Here is a 26589-nt window from a genome sequence, read left to right as displayed (position 1 = left end):
TGCGCACTATCGTTATTGATCTTATCAGAATGTTCTTTTTTAATTAAGAGGAGAACTTTTGCCTTACGAGAGTCCCACCGAGCTAGCCTCCTCTCCTCACTCTCCACCACTTACACATACACATCCCCACACACTCAACAAATACAACCTAGCATCCGTACAGAGGGAAGGCCCAGGAAACAGCATGGAGGGGAGAGTGGGTACTGAGTAGCAAACCTCAGGTGGCTCATCCAATTATTATTGTTCTTTGAATGTTCATACAACTTTACTATTGTCACTTTTATGTCATTGTTTATTTTGCTCTTTATATTATGAACGCCTGTATTATACTGTATAACTATGCTCTTGTGTCAACACTGAATGGTATCAAATTTTAGGGGGAGCTGTCTGGTCGCCTGTGACAAATTAGGGTTTAGCGTCGAGGTTAGAGTTTGGGTTTAGGATTATGGTTGTAGATTTGGGGTCATCTTTAGGATTATTGTTGAGGTGTTGGAGTATACACTGATTTTTGCCCCTCCATGCTGTCATTGAAAAGGGGACTGCTCTCGTTCACGTAGCATTCAGTGTGCGAATGCGACACAATGTTCTCCTCTTCAGTCATTTTTGTAGATACATTTAAACATAGATTCATAGAATTTATTTTCCACACTTTGTTTTCTGTGTGCTCTTGTGTTTTGTTGCCTTGTGTGGACAAACTTGTATTTGAATGAGTAGCAAGATGACAATTCACAAGAAGAAAAAATTCGGACATTGAGTTTATTACAGAAGAAACAATTGCAAGAAATGCCAATATTTTATTTCAGCCTTTATCCAATTAAAAACCACGCAGCCACATTTACATACAAAAGTAAAATCCAAATCTTTTGATATGATTGTAACTCATGCAATAATCAATGGATAGGGGAAACCTTGTACAATTTATCCATTACAGAAAGGCAATTTTCTGTAGAGAAAGATAAGGGGGGGGTCAACCTTTGTTTTACTGGACCATATCAAAAATCTTCCAAACACATGCAGGAAAATGTGAAATGGGCTTTTAAAACCAGGTTAAAATTTTGTCCAAGTACCAAAAGATAGGTTTGATGCAAAAACTCCCTCAGTGATAGCTGTGCGGATTAAAGCTATGGCCTATTTTTCTTCAGCATTAACTGGGGCCTCAGTCAATACAGAAGGTTTTATAAACAGTTCAATACAGCAGATAGTGTAGCACAAACATTAGGTAGAATCCAACCAGAATGTAAAAAAAAAAAAAAGAAAAAAATGGTGGCAACTTTGGTTTAATCCAAGTTTATCACTTTTCCTTGGAGGCAAAACCCTAGTTTTTAGCAAAACTACAGTTTTTCAGCATTAAGAATAAAACATTTTTAACATGTCACAGGTGTCAAAAAGATGTTAGTTGATGCAGTAATATATCAGCAATGGTTTTGTTTCCTTTTTTTGTAATCAATAATTAACATAAATATAAGGCGTCATTTTTATTTGACAGGATGATTACAAGTTAAAAGTTACGCAAGAATGTAAATGTAAAACTGATCAGAATACATTCCATAGGCAATCACATTACATTGCACGTTACATTGTAATACCAGGTATTGTACATTTATTTGGGAAAGTGTTGAGTTTACTGGATATATTCAATCTTGTGGCCTTCACTTATTATTTTGAGGAAGGAATCATGCTTTTATGTAACGCATATCTTTCATTCATTTCTCAAACCATTCCTTTGTTTTGTCCTTGTCACTCTGCCCTGACACCGTATGTCTGCCTTCTTTTATATGCATATATAGAAAATACACAAACACGGGAAACAAGAATTGTGGGAAATAGCAAATACTAACAATACAGCAAATGATAAAATAGTGGGACGACAATATGGCGTCGCTCTTGATGCTTGATGATAATGAAGGGTGGGGCTGTACTGCACGACAGCAGTGTGCTAATGTAGCTGCTTGTTTGACTTGTGCGCTGTGCTCAAACTAGCTAACTAACCCGCCTGTCAACTAATAAACATCAACAAGCATAATTGTCCTTTTATTGCCTCTGTGTGTCCATTCAAGCTGTTATTTTAAATGTGACCTAGATTCATTTTTCCAACATATGCACTACCAGTAAAAAGTTTAAGACACGCTTTCTCGTGACGTTGAATAGGGAATGGGACGTACTACGTCATTGTTTGGACGCGCCTCCATGCTGGTAATATGATTCACTTCCGGTTCGGCAGACTCAATGCGGATTGTAAGTGGTAGTGCTAAGCTAACTCCTTCGGTGTTTTAGAAAGAAAATATGGGTGCTTATATTGTTGTGTTACCGGGTGCAACAGCGTCTCCTACGACAAAAAAAAAAAAAAGGGGTTAGGAAAAATGGACTCACTTTTCACCGTTTTCCTGCATGGAAGACCAAATATCAGATCACGAAGGTACGACGGATGGCTGGATTGCAGTGGTTCGGCGGAAAAGCATTTCTTATGATCATATTTCTGCTGGAATGAGAGTGTGTTCCTGTCATCTCTACTCTTGTAAGTTGAACGATTTGTCCACTTTTGGTTTCAATACGTTTTTGTTTTTTTACACCGTTGTGTAAATCTGCCTCGATAGCAATGCTCGCCTACTACGACTCACCTACCTGTTGTGTTCCTAGGTAAACCTGCTGACAACACATCCCTATTGTTCACCATCTCTCTTCTTGGATCATTTGACAAAGAAAATTTGTTCAATGGAGTGGTTCCATTTGTCCTGTGTCGGACTCAAACAAGCCCCTGCAGCAGACGCCATCTGGGTCTGCCCTTCTTGTCGAAAATCTGCGGGCTTTTAACTTGTGAAAATGCAAGAACTTTAATGCACATATTTATTCTGCCCGGCTATTTAACTAAGGCCAGTGAAGTGTTTTTTTTTTGTTTTTTTTTAACCACTTTGACAAAGACACGTTTCATTGTAATGTTGAATTTATATATTGTATTATTATTTTTAATTTATAATATTCTTATTTGCACTAATGTAGACTTTAGACTGTCAATTCAAATAGTGTTGGAAAAGTTGCAATATCTAAAATAGAAATGCAAGAACTGTAAAGTACATATTTATACACCATTATTTACCTAAGGCCACTGGATGTTTTTTAACTGCTTGGAAAAATACAGGTTTTGTTGTGATCTTGTATTTATATAGTATATAGCGTCTTATAATGTATTATATTATGTATTATAATATTTGCTGCCCCCTGCCAGAGTGTGGGCCATTTTGTACTAAAAGGATTTTAAATTGTCAGTTCAAATACTGTGTTGGAGACTAGTACTTGCATTACTTAAAATGGAAATGCAAGAACTTTAAAGCACATATTTATTCTGTCTGGCAATTTACCCAAGGCCAGTAAATAGTGTTTTAAACTGCTTTGACAAAGACACGTTTATTGTAATCTTGTATTTGTGTATTACTTATAATTTATTATATAATATTTGCTGCCCCTGTCAGAGGGTGGGCCTTGTTTGCACTAATTTAAAGATTTTAAACTGTCAATTCAAATATCGTATTGGAGAAATTGCATGACTTGAAATAAATCTATTGCAATTTATCAATCCCAATTCTTGTCTACAACACTGTCCAAAAATTGTCAATGCATATTCCAGATAGAATAACAAAATTAAGTCACCTGACTTTATAATTATTACACCTGTTTATTATGAAGACCTGAAGTAAACAACAAGCAGTTACAGTTTGTCAAGAAGTTGTTCAAGTCATGTTTTGGTATTCATATTTTATTGACTTTTCACAACAACATTTGGGCTCGTGTTTGTAAGAGCACAGCAAACAGAAGTTTCAGCGTGCACTCTTCGCCTTTCCAACCTCTCATAACGCTCCGATGTGGTGCGCTTGACCTGAGAATAACCCAAGAAGAGATATGGTGACCAATCGGGATGTGTTGTCAGCATTTCATATGCAGGTTTTCCTAGGAACACAACAGGTAGGTGAGGAGGAGGAGTAGGTTAGCATTGCTACCGAGGCAGATTTACACAATGGTAAAAAAAAAAAACGTATTGAAACCAAAACGGATAAATCGTTCAACTTACAAGAGTAGAGATGACGGGAACACACTCTCATTCCAGCAGAAATATGATCAAGAGAAATGCTTTTCCGACGAACCGCTGCGCCCCAGCCATCCGTCGTGCCTTCGTGATCTGATATTTGGTCCTCCATGCAGGAAAACGGTGAAAAGTGAGTCCAGTTTTCCTCGCCCTTTTTTTTTTGTCGTAGGAGAAGCTGTTGCACCCGGTAACACAACAATACACACTCATAATTTATTTCTAATACACCGAAGGAATTAGCTTAGCACTACCACACGTTACAATCCGCATTGAGTCTGCTGGACCGGAAGTGAATCATATTACCAGCATGGAGGCGCGTCCAAACAATGACGTAGTACGTCCCATTCCCTATTGGAGTGTCCATATTATTACTGGTTGTGTGTATGCAGATTAATAACACTAGCCTGAGAATAAATGCCATACAATAAAAGCAGTCATACTCAAAGTGTGAGATGCAGGCACTCTCTAGCGGTATGCCAGACTCCCCACCTAAGTACAGTTAATGCAATAATATTTTTAATATACAGTGCCTTCCATAATTATTGGCACCCCTGAAAAAGATGTGTTTTTTAGCTTCTAATATTTTTTTTTATTCAAATAATATGGGACCTTAATGGAAAAAAAGAGAAAAATCCAACCTTCGATACATGTGCATTCATTCAGTGGGGAAAAATCCCACATAGAGAAAAAAATATTTGACAAATAATTCAAATATTGTGTGTCACAATTATTAGCACCCCTCGTGTTAATACTTTGTACAACCCCCTTTTGCCAACAAAACAAGGTCTGCGGACTGAGATGGCCATGGGAGGAGCTTGATTTTGTGTCTGGTGAACCTTTTCTGTGTAGATTTGGCCATATGTTTAGGGTCATTGTCTTGCTGAAAGACCCAGTGACGACCCATCTTCAGCTTTCGGGCAGAGAGCAAAATATTTTTATTTAAAATGTCCTGGTATTTCAAAGCATTCATGATGCCATGCACCCTAACAAGGTTCCCAGGGCCTTTGGAAGCGAAACAGCCCCACAGCATCACTGACCCATCCCCATACGTCACAGTGGGTATGAGGTGCTTTTCGGCATGCACATCTTTCGTGGCACGACAGACCCACTTAGAGTGTTTGCTGCCAAAAATCTCACTCTTGGTCTCATCTGACCAAAGCACACGTGTGTATTTTTGTGTGAGCGGCTAGGCCCCCCCTGGTGGCCGAAAAGTGTCATTGCATGTAATTGACTTTCCATATATATAAAAGTTATAAAGCAATACAACTGAACAAAAATGAATGAAATGAACAAAAAATATATTTTTATAATGGGTTAAAATTATTTTTCGAACTGATCATGTGACTAGCAACTTAGACTGAATATATACAGTGCCCTCCATAATTATTGGCACCCCTGGTTAAGATGTGTTTTTTTAGCTTCTATTATATATATTTTTTTTTTCAAATAATATGGGACCTTAATGGAAAAAAAGAGAAGAAGAAAAAAAGTGTCTGGTGAACCAAAGCACAAACACAAAAAGGATTGCTTCAATCAAAGAAAACTTTTTCGATGAAAAATTAAGTGAAAAAAACGCAAATTTTTCAATCTCAGATATTTTTTTGCATTAAAAAAATTTGACCATCATTGAACTTTCCTTTTTTTTTTTTTTTGGACTGAAGGGATTTTTCTTTTTGAAAATATATTTTTTGGAGCAACTTATTTTTTGATTGGATAATGACAAAAATGTCCTAGCAAAAATGTGGCCCAAACACAAATCAACATTACTTCAATCAAAAAAATGCTTCAATCAAAAAAAAAAAAAAAAAATCAAAGAAAAATCGCTTTCGCATGCATTCTTTTTTTAGTTTCAAACATTATTTTTTTTCATTCACTTTTTTTTTGGGGGGGGATTGAAGCGACTTTTTGGGGGTTGAAAATATATATTTTGATTGAAACAACTTTTTTTTTGATTGAATAATAAAGGCACAAATCTACTTCCATATGCCTCCGCCCAGGGGATAAAATTTTTGACTGGGGTAACTACATTGGCACGACACCGCGGCGTACCGCCGTACCATATTCAGTGGATGACGATCTTGGCGAAAAGTATTGCCTAAGCAGTCTGATTTAGAATTCCCCTCAAGAATGATGGGAAACAAAAAAAAAAAAAAACTAATTGTCAACTTATTATTATATATATTCTTGTAAGTTAATTTTATTGCTGACACTGCGTTTCGGGGTCATCAACATGTTGTGCCCCCCCTGCCCCAAAAGTCAAACTCCGCCTATGATTTCTATGGAATTTTGGGAAACGTTTGGAATATTTCATTATTGACCTATTGTCTTCAATGAGACTTGTTTGTCTGCTTACTGGTCGCGCACGCGCACCGTCAACAAGGAGACAGCGGAAACCACTACTCAGCTCCGTGAACGCGGCCGGCCAAGACGAACGCTGCACTTCAAAATCGCATGTAAACCCAGGCAAGGTGATTGGGATGAAGCCCATCGCAGTGACGCAAGGCGAGGGGGTCGTGCCGGTGCCAGCGCAGAGGAGGCTCCGCTTCCAGCGTCCGTTCGGTGAGCCATTCACGTCACTCGCCGCTCGGTTGTGTAACAGGAACCACGTGGCAACGCGCCAACCGGCCTTTCCTTTTGCTCTCGGCCGTGAGAACGCGTGCGTAAACCCGAGTGGCGTCGACACGGGTCGAGTTGGCCTTGCCCCCATACCCCACCAACCACGGAACGTCTATGGGTGGAATGCCGCGCGTGCACATAATCTCCAGAAAGACTGGGCGTCCCTGGCCAAGCTACGGGGGTAGTGGGTTTCAGGGGCGTGTTTTGGGGGGGCTGGGTCGTGAGTGGGCGTGGCGACTGGCGTTGCCAACACGCGCCCACGTGGACTCCGGTTTTTGTCACTCATGGAGCCCGTTGAAAGGAAGAGAAACACCCCTATTAGGCGGCGCGTGCGCTGCACGAGCACAGGTGAGCGTCCACCTGAAAACACACACGCATAAACCTGACGTGAACTCGTGCACGACCAGGCGTGATCGACATATCATGACGTTATATTTTGAGGTAAACGTGCCTTGAATATTAGCTGACACGGGTCTGACTCTTGGCTGGTCGGCATGATTAAGGGTTTGAATCTATGGAACGTGGTGTTCATACTCCATTAACTGTCCTAAATGTTTTCCAAGTTTAAACCCATTGTACTTCATAAATTACCACGTTTTGTCCGAGCAAAGCTGAGTTGTTACTCTCAAATAGTGATAATTCAAACCCCGAATCTATACTCAATATTTCGCTGGACTGATTTTCTGTTTCTACTGCCTACTGTTTTATTCCAAAGCATACAGCATTATATGTGACCCCAGAAAACATTCTATGTAGTTACACTCCTCGATTAGTTGCATTACTTGCGTAACTGATCCAGGAGGCGATTCGCTTCCATTTGGCGCACGTTGCATGTCTGGTGGAATTTTACGATGGAGTATATAAGAGCCACACAAAGAAAGGAAATTTAAATTTATATATTCTCTGTGTATATACTAGTAAAATAAAAGGAAAAACTGGCTTTCTTGTATGTGTTATATACAGTATAGTAATAATAATAATAAATTTCAACTGCCTTTCAAAACACTCAAGGACACTGTAAAAAAGATAAGATTAAAATATACAAACACAGAATAAAAGCAGTTTGAAAGTAATAGAAAATTAAGAGGTCGAGACAAAACAGATCTAAGGATCAAGGTGGGTAAGAAAGATTGAACAGATATGTTTTGAGTCGAGATTTGAAAGGTGACAGAGCAGTTATACTGCGAAGGTCAGGGGTTGGTCATTTCCAAAGCTGGAGGACAAAATGACTAAAAGCTCAGGGAGTTAATTCTTTGTTTAACTGGGAGCCAGTGGAGTTGACGGAGGACGGTAGTGATGTGGTGTGCGGTGTGAATTAGAGTGATGAGGCGTGCTATGTAGTTTTGGAGGAGCTGCAATTTCTGGAGGGATATATTTGGGAGATTGAAGAGCAGTGAGGTACAAGAGTCAATCCGGCTGGAGCTGCGAGAGGAGGATTGGGCTGTGCCCTAGGGTGGCCCCTGTGCAACATTTCCACTTTTCTACAGGACTATCACACATCTGAGTGGGATCACGCATGACTGGGTGTAATTTAACACAATCAAGTAGAGATCGTCAGTGCCAGGATTAGCGATCAGGCAGCATAGAATAGGATGTCAACCTACCCGCACTTACATGTGATTCACATAATAATGGGTTGCACAATTCACATTGCTGATTTATATACGCTCCACCCAGCCAAATCCCGTCTCCTTTTGACTCGCCCCCCACCCCTCTTTTTCCTCGGTTATTAGACCCTCCACACATTGTCCATGGGTAAATATAATTAGCTAACGGTTGCACCCCACCATGTTCATTTGTAGCATAGTTGTGTAAAGTATTTCCGATTGCTGTTTGTTCTTCTCCTCTTCTGTCTGCTCCCATTCCCCTCTGTCCCCCATACCCTCTTCCTGCTCGCTGCTTTCTCCTAATAAATGAAACACAATGAACAACCACAATGGGAGTATATCAAACTCCCAAGTGATACAGTAAAACTGTTTAGACCATAAGGACTCTCAGATTCCTATTCACCATGTCTAAGCAGCTGAACAGGACAGGTTAATAAAAAACAACAACAACAACAACAAAAAACAATACTCTATCCGGGAGGTGACTAGACTGCAAACAAGAGTAGAAGTGGTTTGGGGGGTAAGAGAAGGAAGGAGATGAGAAATATTACGAAGGTTGAAGTAGTCTGATCTACTGATGTCGTTAATATGGGAGCGAAAGGAGAACTTGCAGTCAAGGATTTAACAGATTTACAGTTAAATGATGAATGTAATGGTGGCCCACTAAGTGTAATGTAATGACAGGGTAGGCCAGGGTTCAGCAACTGGCAGCTGTAGAGCTGCATGTGGCTCTTTAGCACTGCCCTAGTGGCTCCCTGGAGTTTTTTCAAAAATGTTTGAAAAATCTATCTTTAGTCTTCAGTGTTTAGCAAAAATGCAACAAGTTGTATTCTAACTTCAGTGTGATGTTCTGAGCCTGGAATACAAGCTGATTGGTGGCTGACCTCATTCAGCTTGAGCCATTGACCAATCAGTGACGCTCCATCCTCTGGCCCCAGCCAAACAGGTGATTAAAGGACTCCACCTCCTGGTGTGGGCGACTTCAAAAATCTGTACATGCAGACACTCACACATACACATATCCACGGCCATGTCACTTAATCAAAGCACTCTTACTCAAACACGTTTAGAGAAGACATGGGTGCCGTGGGTGCACAGCCGACTGAGCAAACGTCGAGGATGTGAGTACTGCAATTTGTCGTTGGCTTGCGTGTTTGCGTGCATTTGTATGTGTGCACGCGTTTCAGTTTGTAGCCGTTGAACGCAGCGTTCGTTGCTGCGAATACGGCACCCTGCCGGTCGTTAACCCTATGAGCTTCTAGTACTGGACAACAAGGCCGCGAAGTAAAACCCTCAATTATATCTCTATTTTTAATTTCAAACAATTTTATGCCGTTCATGAAGAAGAAATAAAACACAGCATTTTGTAAAAGTACGAGAAATAGGTCCTTTGAACACAACTCTTTATGCATTTTAGTAAAAACTTTTAAAATGTTGGACATTTAAAAATTGAAAAGGTAATAGAAACATTCTCTTTTGGATTAAAAGAATTGTCACTGAACGAAAGACAACATAAAAAAACTGCTTCTGAACAAAACTAAGCATGAAACATTCAGTGTAGGTTTTGGTTTTACAATATTTGAATTGTTTAGCTTGGGGCATCATACTTTTCTAACCTTTGGTGATATACCTGGCCTTCAAAGAAGAAGATTTTTTTTCTTTTTTTTTGTCTTTGCCAGTATGTACTTATCCTGTCAACAAGTGATGGCAAAACCATTTTTTGTTCTTTTTTCAGCGTCTGTTCCTCAGTTTACCAACTCACCCACCATGATTGTGATGGTGGGTCTGCCTGCTCGCGGGAAAACGTACATTTCCAAAAAGCTCACCAGGTACCTCAACTGGATTGGTGTCACGACCAAAGGTATCATGTTATATGACACGCAAATGCAGAGAGGCACAATGCACAAAGCATTTCTAAATGGATCCATGTCAAAGCAAAGTGCAGAGTTTCACTGTACATATTTTTTTAATTTGTAGCTGTTTTGTCATTAGTTTGCAGTGTGTTGAACTTGTTTCTCCACCAGTGTTCAACGTGGGGCAGTATCGCCGAGACGCAACACGTTCCTATAACAGCTTTGAGTTCTTTAAACCCGACAACGCAGAGGCCATGAAGATCCGAAAGTATGATCTACACCCCCTCCTCAATTTTCTCTCTTGCTGCTTTAATATTGTTGCTTTAATGTTCGGTAGAGCTTGCGCCATGGCTGCGCTCAAAGATGTGTGCGACTACTTCACCAGAGAGCAAGGCCAAGTTGTGGTGAGTCATCCAGCACACTGATTCAAACCAACAGTAATCAGACCAAAATGAAATACAGTGGGTACGGATAGTATGTAGACCCCCTTAATTTTTCACACTTTGTCATATTGCAACCATTAATTGCAAAAATTGGTTTAGATTTTTATGGGGTACTATTTTTTTTCTTATTTTTTTAACCTGTCCTGCTTTGAAACGGAGAATAGGAATCGGAATGTCTTTATAGGGTAAACAATTTTTAATGTGCCGCAAGGGAGTTTAATGCCCTCCCATTGTGTTTTTTATATTGCTTTGTTTAGAGTTGTCCAATATTATTGGATAATATCGGCGGATGAAAGCATTTTAAAATGATATTGGATAATATTGACATCGGCTTTTCATTATTGGTTTGGGGCCAATATGCCTACCACAGTGTATTCCCTGAGCCGTGAACAGGGAGCAGGGAATACCATGTCGATCGGAATTCAGCTATGCACTGTGAGCTCTAAGGTCCTATATAGACAAGTCCCAATTTATTCCAACAGTATAATAAAACATAGCTGGAATCCACTGAAAGTGTGCAACCCTCAAGCATCCCAACAAAGTGTATGAAAACCTCAGGTAATTTGATATTTCAGTTTTTCCTTTTTAATAAAGCTGCAGTCTGTCTTTCTGTCAATATCGCGAGCTGTGTGTATATTAATGAGGAAACTGATAAATGACTGCATTATAACAAAGAATGGAACATTTAAGGATTCGAAAACTTTCCGTACTCACTTAGGTGAAAACGATTTATTTAAACAATAATGATTATTCCATTTGAGGTTTTTGATGCCACCAACACGACACCAGAGCGCCGAGATCTCATCCTCACCTTTGCTAAGGAAAATGGCTATAAGGTTTGTGCTGCATTACAACTGAAACTTTCAGTAGTCATAATCATAAAGGACATTTCACTATATAGTGACATTCCGTGACTTGAAAGATCAGCCTTCTCCCCTGCTGAATTTATTATATACGGTAAATTGCTTCATAAAAAGACTGAACATTTCTCACTGTAATGGAGATGGTGAAGGTTCAGACATACACTTCATTATCAGTTGACGGAAAACCGGACCACTCCATAGGTGGCCTATTTTCAGAAACTTAAGTTAAAATATTTTCAAAACCAAAGCCACTGGCAACCTAAAACCAAAGTTTGTAATATGTAATGTATATGTAATTGTAAAATGTAATGTAACGTAAATGTGGAAAAATATGTAAGTATAACAAAACTTAAAATGGCTATAAAATTCTCAGATTTAGGCTAGATAAACAAACATCACCAAATGCAGAGATTATCACCTATATTTTCTGGATTAATAGCAATATTTACCATGTCATATAAATTTATGCCCGATATAGCGACTTGATTTTTTTTTTTTAATTTAGTGCAATTTTCACATACATTTTCAACAGCTAATAAATCACTCAATTTTCACATTACAAACTTAATACTTAAAGGAAAGCATGCAGAATGATCTTAATTTTACTCAACAAAAGCAAATTTTGCGTTTTTCTATATACAATCACAACTTATTTAGAATTCCGATGTCACTTATGCCTCAGCACTTCTTGCTGGCTATCTGGCCCTCGTCGTTTTTTAATTGAAATTTCACATAAAATAAAATACCCAAGCCTAATTTTTTTTTGTATTGACGCAGAAATGTCTAAATTACTAGTTGTTGTTTTTTTTGCCAAAAAACGGGCAGTTGGCCAAAAATTACCTGATTGTTCGAATGTAAAGTTATGCTATTGTGCATGGATAGAAAATCCAACATGGCGGCCGTCACAAAACAAGAGCTTTTTCAGTTGAAAATTCTTGTAAATAAATGTAAATCCCGGAATTTCTGTAGATATGAAAGTAAAACGGTCTAGATTCTTGGTTGAAAGAAAAAAAAGTTATCATTCATTTTACGTAAATATTTCAATCTAGTTATGCTGATTTTTTTCCATTCCTTTCCATTTTTTTCATAGCATTTCAAAGTGCATGCATGGGGCTATTATATACAGGGTGATTCAAAAAGAATGTGTCAAAACCATTGTGGTATATTTATAGAAAAAAAAAAAAAACAACACAATAATTAGCTGGATACACGTATTGTATATAACTTCAATTTTTTACTTCATTCAAGTGCTGAATGTGACCACCACCAGCGGTGTGGACAACATCAAGCTGATATGACTTTTAATTTGTTAAAATTACTTACTTTTATTAAAAGACTTTTAATTCTTATTTTAATTCTTATTAAATTATTAATTAATTCATTCATTAGTTCTAATGAATTAACTTATTTAATAATTAATAATTCAGTTTATTTCAATGATTTTAAAATGAATAAAGGCATGATGATTTTGGCACATTCGTTTTGAATCACCCTGTATAATAATTACCTTGAATCCTCAGACCGAATCACTCTTGAGACACTCTTGCCTGCTTGTATGCACTAAAACGTCCGTCCAGTTTCCACCTAAATCCGGCATTAGAACACAACGTGTGTTTAAGTTTTTTGCAGTGAAAGCCTACTCGGCGCTCTGCCTGGCCCGGCCCCCTACGGGAAGCAGTGGCGCAATGTCTGTGGGAGCTGTCTTGTCAACTGATTGTGAAGTCTATGGTTCAGATATGGTTAACTTTGATTTTTTAATTTTTTAAATTTTTTATTTTATTCGTACAAAAAATATACGGAAAATCCAGCGGTGGAATGCAACGAAGTAAATGTACTTCGAAGTAAAAGTACTTAGTTGCTATACTAAAGTATATTTTTGTGTGTCTGTTCTGTATTTTACTTGAGTACAAATATGAAGTGGTACTTTTTACTTTTACTTCACTACATTTTACAGCACTTATCTGTATTTTATGCCCATGTATCTGTGCTTTTACTTAACCGTAAGTAAAAAAAAAGTGAGTACTTCGCCCACCACTGGGGGAATGACCTGTTATTGTTTTTATTTTTTGTTGTTGTATTGTTCAATCACTTATCTGCTACCTAGGTATATTCTAAGACTTGTTGTTTTAAAATATTCTAAATATAGAGTATGTATATTACGTTGTTTTTTTTTACTCTATCACCTAAAATTTGTTCAGGTTTTCTTTGTGGAATCTATCTGTGACGATGCAGCGATCATTGCTGAGAATATTAAGGTAAATTTTGTATGAATGTGTGCGTGTGTTTGTGCTTGCTAGATCTAAGCCAAACTCGATCAAAACTAATATTGACCCCTCTGTTGAATTAGCAAGTGAAGCTAAGCAGTCCTGATTACCTCAATTGTGATAAAGATGAGGCTGTGGCTGACTTCCTGAAGCGGATTGAATGTTACAAGTTGACCTACGTGGCATTGGATGATGACAAAGACAGGTAATGATACTGCATAGACCAAACAGACCACATACAATAGATATGCAGTTGTAGTAGACCACATGAATCAGAGGCTACATGGAACCCAAAGACCAAATGGGCTACATTGGTGTCAGACAACCCAGGGTACAGTTTATATCTTGGTTTTTGGGCCACAGTACTGTATATTTCAAATAAAAGTTTTGTGCATGAGAAACTTTTCTTTCATTTTCAAAACTGCATTTTGTTTTGTTCATATAAAAATAGCATATTTAATTTTTACTAGTTTTGACTAGGTTTTATGCTCTATTGCCTATTATTGATGTTTCAAAGTTGTACCTGAAGAACTCATTGCCCTGTGTGTGGCTTGAGCATGACTCGATGTAGGCTACTGTAACTACCGCAGCTGAGGCACGGTGATAAATAAAGAAATTGTGGTAAAGATCTGCTACAAACTGATGAATAGAATTCTTGGCTTTTAAAAATAAAGCTGATGTCAAAAGGCAACTCCTGCAGTCGGTTTTGTCCATAAATAATCCTTTTGCGTTGCTCAACTGTCATGTGCCCAGCAAAAATTGGATTATAATAATAAAACAGGAAACCTCGATCATATTGCTTATGTTTACTGAAGAAGACTTGGAGCCACTCAAAAGAAGGCTTTCATGCCATATTCATTTGGGAAAACCCCTTTCATCTTTGTATTTCCGTCTTCTTGGATCAATTAAGGATATTTTTCCAATTATCGATGGCCTAGCCTAGAGCAGTTCTTTCACCATGTTGTCTCAAGTTTTAAACACAATGTTCTAATGTAAATCGAGACAAATGTGGATTTGCTTGTATCCCCAAAATGTTCTGTGATGCACTTTTCTGAACTCTTTAATATGCTTGTTTGTGTCTTTGACTAACACTTCTAAATCAATCATCTCAAAGTTAATTTTGCACTAAAAGTGCTCTTAAGATTTTTTCATGAAACACTTTGCTTTCTCCACTACTTTTACGCCACTTACATTCCAGCTGTTGGTAGTGCACACTATTTGTTATAATGAGTGAACAATGTATGTGTATGTATGTATGTGTATGTATTTGGGATTTAAGTAAAGTGGGCCCATAACTGCAGCTGATCTGTACACAACATGGACCACAAAAGCTGTGTTGATCCAGTGAATCTGTATGTAATGGCAGTTTGAACTCTCAAGTTTTGGTAATTGGTGTGCCATTTGATGTGTTTTCCTCGAAAATTCTAAATGATATGATTTGCCTGTGGTTTAACATGTCTCCCTCATGCCTCCTGCAGGAGCTTATCCTACATTAAGATCTTCAACGTGGGCAGCAGATACCTGGTGAACCGAGTGCAAGACCACATCCAGAGCAGGATTGTTTACTACCTCATGAACATCCATGTTACACCACGTTCCATTTACCTGTGTCGCCATGGCGAGAGTGAGCTGAACCTGGTAGGCCGCATTGGAGGGGATTCTGGCTTGTCGGCTCGTGGTGCCAAGGTGAGGAGCGCCGTGGTGTGATAGCAATGTCGCATGATACCATCAGCTCTGCTCCAGGCGTCTGCTGTCTAGTTTTCCAGCGCTTTGGGAGTGTACGTGCGGAAGCAGAGCATCAATGATCTGAAGGTGTGGACCAGCCACATGAAGAGGACCATTCAGACAGCTGAAGCCCTGGGTGTCCCATACGAACAGTGGAAGGCTCTCAATGAGATTGATGCTGTGAGTGCAAATAAGCAATTTTGGTGGTTCTTTCAAGCCTTGTATAACTCCCAGGCTTGGGGACTAATGGTATACCTTTAATATACAATATAACTCAATACACGGACGCTACTGCCCAACCTTAGGAGGCTACCTCAGGGCTCCCGCGGGTCCTTTAAAAGTCTTCAAATCTCTTAAGTTCAAAATCTGCATAATTAACGTCTTAAATTGTCAAAAATTTAGTGGAAAATTGCAGTAGGTATGACATTTCCAGACGGTGCATTTAATGCCACTGTAGTCTGCCGTAAAACTTCTAATGATGTGTATTTGTTTTATTTTTGGCCTTGCACTAAATACAAAGTAAATACAAGAGTTTGGAGTTAATATACTGTATGTTATGCGGTACGTTGTCCGAAACCTCAGTGTACGACATCAACTTCAAATTCAGATTAAAAATATTTATTGTCATTGTTACAAAAGCACAATGAAACTTTATTTGGAGCATCCATACAGCTACGTTGATAAAGTGCGAAACCCATATAATAAATACCCTTAAGTACCAAGTGTAAACATTGACACAGTATTGGACATAAGTACAACAAAGATTCAACAGCAGTATAAAGTCATGTCAGTGCTAAAGTGCAGAGCAAAATGTACCTGATAAGAAACGTTATAAATCAGTGCAAAAACCAAATCATTTAATCAAGTATAATCAAGTATACTGGTCGTCAACCAATGGGTAAGGGTCAGGGAGGAGGAAGTAGTGGGTGGTGACATACTGCAACAATGCAAACCAGTTCAGAGTTATTGTTGTTGGTCGATGTGGCTTTTTGTCCGTAAGAGGGGAGCAGAGAGGGGAGAGGGGCAGAGTTCAGTAGCCTCACAGCATGTGGATACAGACTGTTGGCCAGTCTTGATGTTCTGGCCTGTATGGACTTGTACCTTCTCACTGAGAGCAGCAGGTGGAAAAGGTGGTGAGCAGAATGGTGCACCTGCTGGTCAGCCTTTGTGCAGCTTGAAAACCACACTAAAAATCCATATGTCAGAACACTGCTGATGGCACAGTTGTAAAAGTTCACTTGAGTAATCGCCATGATGCCATTTCGTGGTTATTCGCAGTAGTAGAGGTAAGAGGGAATGGGAATTAATAGAGGGAATTAATAAAAAATGGATGAATGATAATTTATTAAATAGGTGGTTGACCCCTGGTGAAAATAATAACAGTGCAAAGTCTTGCAAAAAGACATTTTCTTTAGGGACAATGGGGGTGAAACCCAAGGGGTCGAACATGAGAGGAGAAAAACTGTTGCAGCAGTTCATTGTTTATAGTGAAATAAAATTAGAATTCACATTTATTGAAATCTTCATCAGAAATTTTTGTCACATGTTTTGGTCTTGAATTATATTTTTTAAGTTCATAAAATGTCTCCAAAAGCATTAAATTTGATTTTTAAAATGGTGTAAGAACCCTGTACTTGTTTAGTATCCCAATTAGGGCCAGTTTAAACACAAATTGAAGAGAATGGACCATCAAGGATTGTTATCATTGCAGGAGCTTTTAATAATAGATCATATTTATACAAATGTAAGGACTGCTAGTAACTTCTGATATGGGAGAGCTAGAGTGCTAGCCCCACTCGTATGTTATAAGTAATTTAGGGCTGTCAAAATTATCGCGTTAACGGGTGGTAATTATTTTTTTAAATTAATCACGTTAAAATATTTGACTCAATTAACGCATTTCCCCTCTCAAACAGATTAAAATGACAGCACAGTGCAATGTCCACTTGTTACTTGTGTTTTCTGGAGTTTTGTCGCCCTCTGCTGGGGCTTGGGTGCGACTGATTTTATGGGCTTCAGCACCCATGAGCATTGTGTAATTATTGACATCAACAAAGCGGGCTACTAGTTTATTTTTTGACTGAAATTTTTACAAATTTTATTAAAACGAAAACATTAAGAGGGGTTTTAATATAAAATTTCTATAACTTGTACTAACATTTATCTTTAAGAACTACAAGTCTTTCTATCCATGGATCGCTTTAACAGAATGTTAATAATGTTAATGCCATCTTGTTGATTTATTGTTATAATAAACAAATACAGTACTTATGTACCGTATGTTGAATGTATATATCCATCTTGTGTCTTATCTTTCCATTCCAGCAATAATTTGCAGAAAAATATGGCATATTTTATAGATGGTTTGAACTGTGATTAATTACGATTAATTAATTTTTAAGCTGTAACTAACTCCATTAAAAATGTTAATCGTTTGACAGCCCTAAAGTAGATATTATACCATCCTGTTGCAAATGGCCCAGAGCTATTTTATAAGTCAAATTTGTCAGCAGGAATGAAAATGTGTTATCTCATAGGTAACATCACATACCATTGTCAGCGAGCGCCTTTTAGGCCATCACATTATGCAAGATGTTTATTCAAGTTTGGACTTTGTGAAGTTCAATGAATAATGGAATGACAATAACAAATGGACTTTGTCTTGCAAAGCTCTCGTCAAAAGGGTTCACAATTTTGTGTTTATACAGAATATTTAGGAGTCGAGCACTGTAGGACCCTGAAAATGACCACTTCCAGCCAAAATGGTTTCCATTTAGTTCTACAGCTTGATTTGAGACTTTTTTGCCAGTCTATTAAAGATAGAAATGCCAACCAAATTTCATATTTCAAGGTGTAACTTGCTTCAGGGGCTAAATTTTCCAAATAATTTGGGAGAGTGCCATCGTCTCAAATTTGGGGAGTTCGACCTGACAAATCCTGTCATCAAATACATAAACAGAATTTAGCATGTAGTAGTCGAAAGAGAAACTGTGTCCAAACATTTGATTGTCCGTGTAAATACTATTTATACATTGTTGTTGTATATGCACGTCAATTTATAAAGACAGTGGAAAAAAGACCTATATTGGACAAGCTCTAGAAATGTCAAAATTATTTTAAAATGTCCAAATCAAGCTAAAATGTTGTTTTTTTTTTTTTAAACATTTGTTTGATGGATATCCTGATGGCTCACTGTGCTGTCACATTTCTGTCTACAATTGTTATGTTTCATTGTGATTCAGGGTGTGTGTGAGGAGATGTCATATGAGGAGATTCAAGAGAATTATCCAGAGGAGTTTGCACTGCGAGACCAAGACAAGTATCGCTACCGCTACCCAAAAGGCGAGGTAATGTGTCTTTGTTGTTTGACATCTTTTACAGTCTTGGATAGCAAGTCTGATAAACACAAACGCTATATTGTATTGTGGAGTTTCCCCCGAATGCCTCAGCGTCTCTTCTAATAATAACAGTCACACATGTCATCTAGTCATACACATTTCAACACAAAATCCATTCTTCTTACTTTCTTCAATGCCGCAGTGACTTAGTTGTACAATTTATCTGTGTGTTTCCGTTCCAGCCACACATTACATTGACATGGAGGCCGATGATGAAAGCCACATCTGTCCAGCTTATATTCATAGCATATGTTTTGATTCGCTTTAAGGCCTGGAACATATTAACTAGCTCCGTGTTTGGTTGTCCTCGTTTCATGAGCGCTACAGTATCTTCTCTTGAAAGGTACTGCATGTCTTGAAAATGACCTTGCAAGCCGATCCACATTAGTCAGTTTATAGATTAAATCATGCTTTTGTATCACTATTCCCTCTGTTCTTCATCTCTGTCCACCCCCAATCCTTTTGTGACTATACAATATAAACAACCACAATGGGAGTAATCCAAACTCCCATATGGCACAATAAAAAGTCAGAAATAAAAAAAACAGTCTACAAAGACACTCAGATTTACGATGTCTACGTTGCTGAAAAGGATAAACAAATAAATGAAAATGTCCTTCTGAGTATATCACCCACCAAATATACATTTTTCTTTTCTTCGCCCATTGTGTAATAAATGTGTAAGTAAAGAAGTTGTGAGTTTTTTTCTGCTTAAGGTTCAGAGATGTGATTCTGGTGTGACTGTGGATCTACATTGTGCCACCTGCTGTAAACTAGAATCCAATCACAGAATGTGTATATCTCACGTTCAACTGTCCCACGTGAATCCAGCTAGTGGGTCATAGGACTTTAGGGCCAATTCCAATTGTGGTCAACTCATTATCTGATTGGCTATCGCAACTATCTATCAATATCAAGTTCAACCATAAATGCCATCTCACTCACAGCGCATAGAAGCCCTCACTGTTGATTCTGAAAGTCTTGGGCAGTTGCTTACAATCTGGGTGAATTCTGACAGAATAAAAACTAATATAAAAATAGAACACTGGAATACCAGATGACTTGAATATGATGAATAATTTTACATATATATTTAAGGAACATACATTTTTTTTTTTTTCATATAATTTGTTATCATATTTATAACATATTAGTGATAATGCTTTCTGGTTATGTTAGGCTTGTATAGAAGGCTTTGCTGGTCCGCCACTTATATATTGTACTGATGGGTTCTGATATGCAGAGGTGGGTATTAACGTGGATTTACTCGGTTACATTTACTTTTTGAGGAAAATGTACTTCTAAGAGTAGTTTTACTAAGCCATACTTTTTACTTTTACTGAGTTAACGAAGAAACGCTACTGTTACTTCGCTACTTTGGGCTACACTAGTTGTTACTTTTTTCCTCTTTATTCTACATATTACATTTTACTTCTTTTTTTTTTTTTGCCAGAGATGCCAACAGTGGCTCAACCAGTTTCACCAATAAGATGTCGCAACAATAATCACGTGAGACCATTATACTAATCAGACTCGAGGTTGCCGTTCTATGATCATGCCGGCCGGTTCAATCATGTGGCGTCTTTAAAGCACCAGAAAATAATTAAGTATTTGACACAAAGTGCCGCTGTCAACATGACAGGAAAGTGCGGATTGTAATCTCTCTCCCAGTTTTTATTTGGCACTGATTGACCACGGAAAACCGGATATATGATTGTTTTAGTTTTATAATAGATTTTTTTTTCTCCACTAGAGGGCACTCATGCTCTTTGGACGAGTAATACTTGATGTCAGTAGATTTTTTTCTCTTGCTGGAATTCAATTTTTTTGTTGTATTTCTTTAGCTTGATGTGGTTATGTAATAGTATGTTGTAGTACCGTATAAAAATAACTGTTCATATAGATAACAGTGTGCTGACAAAAAGAATATCATTGTTAAAAAAACAACAACAACATGTATATATATATATATATATATATAACATTTTATGTAGTTATTCACAATGTTACACATTACTTGAGTGTTTTTTTTTTTAACCAAATACTTTTTTTTTTTACTTGTACTTGAGTACATTTTTTGGATGACTACTTTTAATTGAGTAATATTATTTTGAAGTAACACTACTCTTACTTGAATAAAATTTTTGGCTACTCTTCTGATATGTAACATCCAAAAATAATAATGGATGACTGTCTGTAATCCAATAAAAATGGTGGGAAAATAAGAAAATAAATGACACAAAAACATGAATTTAAATTAAATGGAATACATGTGAATAGAATTTGATAGTGACAAATTATTTTTACTATTGCCTCTTACCTAATCTACACCTTCCATAAATCTCACCCATAACTCAAAACTGTCAGGTTTGGCTGACAAATGCAAACACTGGACACTTTTGTATCCGTCAGGAAGTATATTTCCTAACTAGCCTCTTGTTCTCCAGTCTTATGAGGATCTGGTCCAGCGACTGGAGCCTGTCATTATGGAGTTGGAGAGGCAGGAAAACGTGCTAGTCATCTGCCATCAGGCTGTCATGAGATGCTTACTGGCATATTTCTTAGATAAAAGTTCAGGTACGAGCATATAATGCAGTGCACGGTCACCATCATGTCATGAATACATCATCAGCTTGCAAGTACGGTGAAAAATTAATATTAAGTATGTTGTGTTTGTCAGATGAACTGCCCTACCTCAAGTGTCCTCTTCACACAGTCCTCAAACTCACCCCAGTCGCCTATGGTCAGTCACTTTAAGTGATTCTTCTTCTTTTATTGCTATAATATTAATTGATATTATATTGCTGGTTATCATTGTTAAATGATGATAGTGAAATGATTAAATCATAACATTTCTGGGGTTGCAAATAGGTTTCCAAAAATTTAGAAGTGAACATGTTTGTGTTTTGGCGATGCCAAAATGGAGGCAGCCTCCCAAAAACGTACTCAACAGGGTGAGTCATTTACGAACATAAAGTGGGACAGTTTTGTATGATGCGGTATGGAGGCGCTAATACTACGACTCATGCCATGGGCGCCGTATAGGGGTGAAAAGTGATAATGATTCCAAGGGCCCATGCCCTGATGGGGCCCACAAAGAAAATTAGAACATTAGGTAATTGTTTGCTAATTTAAGTATTAATCATTATAATTTTAATATGAACAAAACGAAGGGTTTCTTTTTCTTGTTTTGTTTTTGGCAAAAAGTAAACACCCAGAGAGTATATGTATTGCCAGCCACCCCTCCCGTCAACCCCCGTATTTTCATTAAATTGCTTGGTCCGCCATTCCTTCGATCAGACCGGGAGCAGTGGTGTGCATTTACACCAGTCAATGACTATGAGTGAGCGGTACTGCAGAAATGTTTTCAAAACAAAAATTGGGTTATCAAATTTATGTGCTTACTTCTTACTGATCTGAAAAAAAATTGTATAAAAGTGCTGAGAACAATCTTTACTGTTTGTAAAGTGAGGTGGGGCACACTGTTGATTGCTGCAGCTCTCTTAGCAGCTATATTTACCACATGAGCAAAACATCCTATTTGTGGTCCGAGTCCATCTGTGTCACGTACTGAATTAACAGTATTTGCAGCATTATCTATAGTCACTGGTATGGGTTGATTTGGCCAGTTTAACTTCCGTTCAGTCATGGCGGTTTTTAATTCATCAATGTAGTATATGGACTACGCATCACTCTGGGCTCACGCAGCTAATGGCATGGGATCTAACGTAGCACATCTAGGTTGCTATGTGATGATATCTAGTGTGCGCGCGTGAGTTTTTTCTGGAAAGAAAGTTAACAAACGCCACATAAGTCACTTCTGCTCATTACTGCACAACACCAGCATATGACAATGGACTTTCATAAATAGGACGAGTTTGAAGTACGGCACTTTTAATTTGCCACTCATTGTTCATCATGAAACTGGGAGTTTGCTTAGTGTCCCACGGTCTGAACCTTTCAAATGCTAACCGATTGTGAATGCCATATGTGTATAAGCAGCGTTTCATTGCATATTTGCCTTGTTATGAACTCACTTATTACTGAAGATGAAGATTTCTATTTCATTTCGTAAAGACGAGACAAAATTATATGGATGTCCTGCATCGGGATTTGGGAATTTAGCTCACTTGGGGTGGACAGTACAGTTGCGTTCAAGTTATTCCAGTAGATGGTATCGGCGCCCTAAATGTTGGTACTCGTCGATACCGATACCACCAATTCGGGCCGGATTGGCGCCCCCTGCCGATACTGGTATCATTATCGGTGCAACTTTAATTTAGATTGTAAAAGATGGCCTTCATTACATTTCTTATAGATGATATCAGTCTAATCATTATTTCTCTATACGCTGTATGTTTACATAAATATATTTTCATCTTAATTTAATGCAGAAAATGCACAAATTAGTTTGTAAAGGTTCACCAGAATGCAGGAAATTACGTAGTTAATACTCTAAATGTGTGTGTCTCCCCCAGCACTGGTGGTGGGGCCCAAAGTGATATCTTTTCATGGGGCCCAAAATCCCTGGCAGCGCCCCTGGCTCATGCTATTACAAACTCCAACTTCAACATTAAAACAATGAGCCTCAAGGGAATCTGGTGTCCTATTGACAGATTTGTGGCTCTGAATTTCCAAGCTTTTTAACCCACGCTATTACATATGAAACCCAGTAGTTTTTTTTTTTAAAGATTTGTCATGAAAAAATAGTTTTAGGAGTTCCCAGAAGCTATCTAAATTCTTTCATCTGTGACAAACTACCAGTATATATAATATTTATCGTCAATGGCTATGGGAGTAAAATGTGTGAAGATGAGATATACTGTACGTATGCATTTATTACTTGATCTTTGTTGGTTTCCCTTTTTTTTTTGTCCAATCCAATCCAGGTTGCAAAGTGGAGTCAGTCTTCCTTAACATTGAAGCTGTGGACACACACCGTGATAAGCCTGAGGTAAGTGTCGGACTATGTGAACAAACAGCCTCAGCTTTTTGTTCTAAGAAAAATATTTTTGTATTTTGGTTTTCTCATAATAGTAATTCTGGTTCAATAATGTATGGCACAGGTTTTTCTTGTAGTAAATACCGAGCTAGCAGTATTTGTTCATTTAGTTTAATTTTATTGTTTAACTCCGTGATAGGCTAGAGTGTATCAGTGAGCATGACTTTAAAGTTTGTTCTCTTTGTCAGAATGTGGATGTAGACAGAGAACCAGAAGAGGCACTGGAAACCGTCCCAGAGCACATCTAGACCACCGCCATTGAGACCGGTTGATTCCTCAGACACGTGGACATGATTGCCATTTAATCAGAATCTTGTCGGGTGTTTTAAAAGGAAATCATGGCTCAACGGAACATTTCTAGATGGAAATGAAACGAAACGAGTTGAACCACCTTGATGAAGCTTTCAAAATGCTGAAGTGTTGGAAGCATTTTCAGAAATAGTACCTCTAAAACATGAGGACTCGAAACATGGAAAATACACATCGTTAACTATTTTATTAATTAAATCTTATTCAATGATGCACTTTATAGCCACTCAGGGACTATATAACTAATCAATAGGGAACATACTGCAATAAATCATAGTTAAGGTAATCTCATGATATGCGACGATTTTTGTTGTGTTTCCCTTCTTTTTTTTCTCTATGCTAAACACCAGTGTGTACTGTTAGGGAGATACTAGCCTATAAACGCCAAACAGTGTTATTGATTAACCACATCTAGTTAAAGTAAGCTAACTACCAAGCATCAGGTTCGACGTGTGGTGTAGGGTTGCCAACAGTCCCAGATTGGGCAGGACAACCCAGAATAATGTGGTGACAGCTCCAACATCATTGACTGTTAATTAATTAAGTGCTAATCACCTAGCTGAGGTAGTCCATAGCTTTTACAGTGTTGTAACTTATCCATGTAAATTCAGAGTGGACTACCACAATTCTAATAGGTAGTATCCTTTGGGGGACTGCTCAAGTCCAACACCATCAGCTATCGTAACAGCCAAATTCTCATGTAATTGTGTATGCACTATGCAGCTTTGTAGCGATTAACAGGACACAGCGGACATGGGGCAATATCAATAATTGATTGATTCCTGTTTTTTCTCTTCCTCTCATTTTGAAATTGTATGTTTATTCATTTTCAAATGTTGAATGAAGGAAGAAAGGAACTTGTCATATAACATTTAAATCAGATGGCTGCTCTTTAAAGTGAATTCAATTCAATAAAATGTTTTTGGTTGCTGGTATTTAAAAATAAAAAGATTTTTATTTTATTTATTTATTTAATTTTATTTTTTAAATGTCCAAGTATTTTTCTCAACAGAAACCTGTCACATAAGAACAGTGAAAACAGATGGGTGCTCTTAAAAGTCACTTCATATCAAGGGTGTAGGTTTGGGCTCAACATTGGTAGGGACGATATAACAGCATAACATCCATGTACACTTTTTGCTGGGGACAGGACATTAATAAGACCAAATAGATCGGGTAAACGGGGGTCAGGGCTACATTTCTCACGAATATGAACCTAATTAATTGATAGGCTAACTGATCATTGCAAAATAAATCTGTATTGAGTTATACGATTGACTTTCAATTTTTTCTGTTACGCCCCTCATAGGAAGACACTATGCGCTCATGCACTGGTCCTCATGGGAAACAGTCTTCAAAAAATTACCACGTTTGTCGACCAGCATCACTAAAATCCACCAAAACTGAAAAGTTACCAAGTGTTGCTTTAAGACCACAAAAAAAAAAAAAATTGTGTAGTAGGGGGTAAACCTCGGTTCACTACATTTCTCACAGTTTAATTTACGTTAACAGCAGAAAATACATACAAAAGGGGAGGACACATCTCTCTAAGTAGCTTCCTACTCAAGTTTTGCAGGTTAGCAAATTCACTTTAATGTTACGCAAACTCTGATGCAGGTTGTAGCAAAATTTCAGTAGCAAAATTAGTGGTGTGTTCCCCACCTCCATTACGTTGACATCTTTTTACATAAAGTGGCTGCTTCTGGCTGGAAAAAAAACTCCTAATATCCCTCCTCTTTGAAGGGGGCGAATGAGGCGGCATCTTGGCGACGTGTTGTATTTTCGTCAGGTCAGTGCGTGTGTGTGTGGGGGAGGGGGGGTGTCAAGTCATCAGCCAATCAAACGTGAGTTTGAGGGGGGGAAATGGTCTAGCACATTCAGCAAGTGAAAAAGGGGTAAATATAAGTCTGAACATAATGAAAATAATTCACTTAATAATGGTAGGGTCAATTGTATCCTTACAACATATGGGAAGGCAATCTAAATACCTATTTAACTGAAGTCATTATAAAATGCAAATAAGGTTGCTTAAAAGTTGGTGGGGACAATTTGAGCATCCTGAAAAGTTGGTAGTATTGTGTCCCTACCGTCCCTATGCAAACCTACGCCCTTGCTTCATATCAATTAATTATGTTTGGCTGTCGGTACTTTATGGCAAACACAACTTTTTAGGGAGTGCACAGAATTTTTTGAATTTCTTTTGCACACCATGTCAAAAACAGTGTCTAAACAGCCAATCGGAACATGGCTTATTTGCTACCCAGGCAGACAATGGTGTGTAGTGGGTGGTTACTGTAGTGTACACCCTCATCCTGTCCCAGCCTCATAGTCAAGATGACTGAAGGTTTTTTTCCCCCGTCTTTTCTGGGGTGCACTAAAAGGTTTTTACAACCACAAAATTATTTTTACATATTTTTTGCAGTACGAATTT

General features: G+C 38.0%; 1 protein-coding gene across 3 annotated transcripts; it reads left to right on the top strand.

The window, feature by feature from the left end:
- The first annotated feature begins 6387 nt into the window (after positions 1-6387).
- Positions 6388-25120, top strand: LOC130912327 (6-phosphofructo-2-kinase/fructose-2,6-bisphosphatase-like). Of its 3 annotated transcripts, none has more exons than XM_057830338.1 (14): positions 6388-6637; positions 10037-10162; positions 10326-10422; positions 10492-10558; positions 11359-11433; positions 13659-13715; positions 13808-13929; positions 15203-15410; positions 15483-15629; positions 18692-18796; positions 21295-21424; positions 21528-21590; positions 23737-23801; positions 24038-25120. In XM_057830338.1, the coding sequence occupies exons 1-14, from the start codon at positions 6409-6411 to the stop codon at positions 24095-24097; spliced, it is 1551 nt and encodes a 516-aa protein (XP_057686321.1). In that variant the 5' UTR covers positions 6388-6408; the 3' UTR covers positions 24098-25120. The 3 variants fall into 3 exon arrangements, with proteins under 3 accessions (XP_057686321.1, XP_057686323.1, XP_057686322.1); XM_057830340.1 differs by lacking the exon at positions 6388-6637 and adding an exon at positions 6959-7042; XM_057830339.1 differs by lacking the exon at positions 6388-6637 and adding an exon at positions 9315-9422.
- Positions 25121-26589: the final 1469 nt, after the last annotated feature.

This window comes from Corythoichthys intestinalis, chromosome 2 (assembly GCF_030265065.1).
Source record: "Corythoichthys intestinalis isolate RoL2023-P3 chromosome 2, ASM3026506v1, whole genome shotgun sequence".
NCBI classification, from domain to species: Eukaryota; Metazoa; Chordata; class Actinopteri; order Syngnathiformes; family Syngnathidae; genus Corythoichthys; species Corythoichthys intestinalis.
The sequence above is the reverse complement of the archived record's forward strand: the minus strand, read 5'-3'. Positions and strand labels throughout refer to the sequence as shown.